The following is a 2,667-nucleotide window of genomic DNA, read 5'->3' as shown; positions in this document are numbered from 1 at the left end:
ATCCCAGTTCTTGCATGGCCAGCATACTCACTGGACATGTCACCCATTGAGCATGTTTGGGATGCTCTGGATCGGCGTATACGACAGCGTGTTCCAGTTCCTGCCAATATCCAGCAACTTCGCACAGCCATTGAAGAGGAGTGGACCAACATTCCACAGGCCACAATCAACAACCTGATCAACTCTATGCGAAGGAGATGTGTTGCACTGCGTGAGGCAAATGGTGGTCACACCAGATACTGACTGGTTTTCGGACCCCCCCGGACCCCCCAATACAGTAAAACTGCACATTTTAGAGTGGCCTTTTATTGTGGCCAGCCTAAGGCACACCTGTGCAATAATCATGCTGTCTAATCAGCATCTTGATATGCCACACCTGTGAGGTGGATGGATTATCTATATATATATATTTTTTTTTTTACTGGTGAACTTTTATCCATAAAAAATACTATATTATTATCGGTTTTTAAAAATAAATTAACTATACATATATATTATATTGTTCATTTTTACATTTTGTATTTAACAGTTTTTTTTTTCATGATAATAATCATTTTAAATAGTTCTAACTCAGAATTGCTTTCTCTCACTTAACAGCTGAACCAGTTCAAACAGCTCGAACAGGAAGTGATCAAACCGGTAGAGAACGACATCACCAAATGGATCTCCCACCAGCATTCAACAGGCTCCTCCTCAGACTCCTCCTCTAATTTCTCCATGGGAGGCGGAGCGCCATTGTGTTTGCGCGATCGCCAACTGTTGACTTTCTATGCAGACCAATGCGAACAGCACTTTGTGACTCTGCTGAATGCGGTAGATGCTTTTTTCGGCTGTGTAAAGGCTGGGCAACCTCCACGAATCTTTGTTGCGCATGGCAAGTTCGTCATTCTCAGTGCCCACAAGCTTGTGTTTATCGGGGACACGCTGTCGAGACAAGCCTCGGCAGCTGAAGTGGCAAATCACATCATGAACTTAAGCAACATGCTGTGCGAGATGCTAAAGACAGTCGTGGGCGCCACCAAAATAGCAGCCCTTCACTATCCCAACACGGCCGCTGTACAGGAAATGGTAGATCGCGTGACGGACCTCTCGCACTTGGCGCAACAATTTAAAGTGCAGCTCTCACAGATGGCGGGATTGTGATGTCATCAGCATGATGTCACTAACTTTTGAACAAAGACTGTCATTTTAACATATATATTTATACTCGTATAGATGCATCACTGAAAGTTGTCTTTTGTAAATAGTCATGCTTTCTTGCTCTCTGTAAATATTTGGCTCTATATTTTGTGTAGATTTGTTTTATATAATAATGATAATAATATTAACTGTATGAATAGAAATGATTGAGATTTGCATTTGTAGAGTGACCGTAAACATTGTTGATTGTTTTGTGTATTAGGCACCTTACAAGTTGTCCTTAACTGCTAATTATTGTGTATTGCTGAACAGCAGAACCTACAAAATGGAAATAGTTTGTTTTGTTCATGTGCTGTATTATGTGACACACACTCTGCCGAGAGAAAACGGTATGAACAAAGTAAAGGATTTTTCTGTCTTTGCTATAGAAATTGTGTTTGACTTGTTTTTGTTTGAACATTTTGGTGAATCTCACAAGAACTGTGCTCCTAGTCATATTTTATTACCCCAAAATCAAAAGGAAATTATATTTTGTTGATGCCTGCTTTAGAATCATTCATATTTTCTGCATTGTGGAAATCTTTTATGACAATTAAAAATGTTCCCTTCCGTTATTATTACTATAATGCAGGGGGGGAAAAAATCATTATTGTATTGTAAAAAAACAAAAGTACAATATATACAAAAATAAACAATATATAAAATGTTTACATCATGGCGGTATTTGTTTTATCACTTTTATGCTTATTTAAAAAATATATGAATTATTTTATTAAAGTAAAAAAAATCAATATTTGTGTTTTATATTAAAATGTCACAATGCAAGAAAAAAATCTAAATGCGGCTAAAAATCAGTTTCTTCATACAGAAATATATATTCATTTCTTTTTTCCTTCTGCTTTTGTGGTGAAATGTGACCCAAACATGTTTTCGTGACATTCATTCTGCTGTGGCAGCATAGCTAACAAAGTAAACCATATTAAATGAACATGAAATCTGGCAGAAGCGAGGAAGATGTTTTCCCAAGAGCTTTCCCCCCTCCATTAACATAACTCAATGTCCCACCGATCCATAATTCCCAAAGTAATATCAGATGATCCAATCATGGATCATGGCCCATGTGGGTTAGCGGCGAGGATGAGAGGCCATGCTAAGGGGATTGAACAGTAAGTCGAGCACAGTCTGAACACTGAGTGCCACACCATATTATCATTAACATTAACCTGCTGGAACATTCTGAGATGTGCATTCGGAACACCACATGTCTGCCCAATCTAATTTGGTAGGATTTTTATTATGCTATCTCATCTAAAAGGCCTTAAAAATAAGGATAATTTGTTGCAGTGTTTTTAACAGATGCACATGATGATTTAACATGTGGCCTGTGGTGAGATGAAGGACATTAGTTCATGCGGCAGGTGTTCTGTGCACCAGTTTCAGCAACCATTACCAGTGGCTAATGGGCAATTGTTTTGATGGATCATTCCCTGCACACTGCGGTTACATATTGCAGCGTTATATTGTATT

At 38.5% G+C, this 2,667-nt stretch overlaps 1 protein-coding gene across 1 annotated transcript in view; it reads left to right on the top strand.

Annotated features, from left to right (window-relative positions):
* Positions 1-1,678, top strand: part of LOC107559667 (enhancer of filamentation 1-like) — a 31,744-nt gene extending 30,066 nt beyond the window's left edge. The window contains exon 7 of the mRNA XM_016243566.1: positions 598-1,678. Within this exon, the coding sequence (XP_016099052.1) occupies positions 598-1,143 (546 nt within the window). The 3' untranslated portion in view covers positions 1,144-1,678. The remainder of the gene's footprint in view (positions 1-597) is intronic.
* The last annotated feature ends 989 nt before the right edge of the window (positions 1,679-2,667 follow it).

Source organism: Sinocyclocheilus grahami, unplaced genomic scaffold, assembly GCF_001515645.1.
Source record: "Sinocyclocheilus grahami isolate Dianchi unplaced genomic scaffold, SAMN03320097.WGS_v1.1 scaffold695.1, whole genome shotgun sequence".
Classification (NCBI taxonomy): domain Eukaryota; kingdom Metazoa; phylum Chordata; class Actinopteri; order Cypriniformes; family Cyprinidae; genus Sinocyclocheilus; species Sinocyclocheilus grahami.
This window is presented reverse-complemented; position numbering and strand designations above follow the sequence as displayed.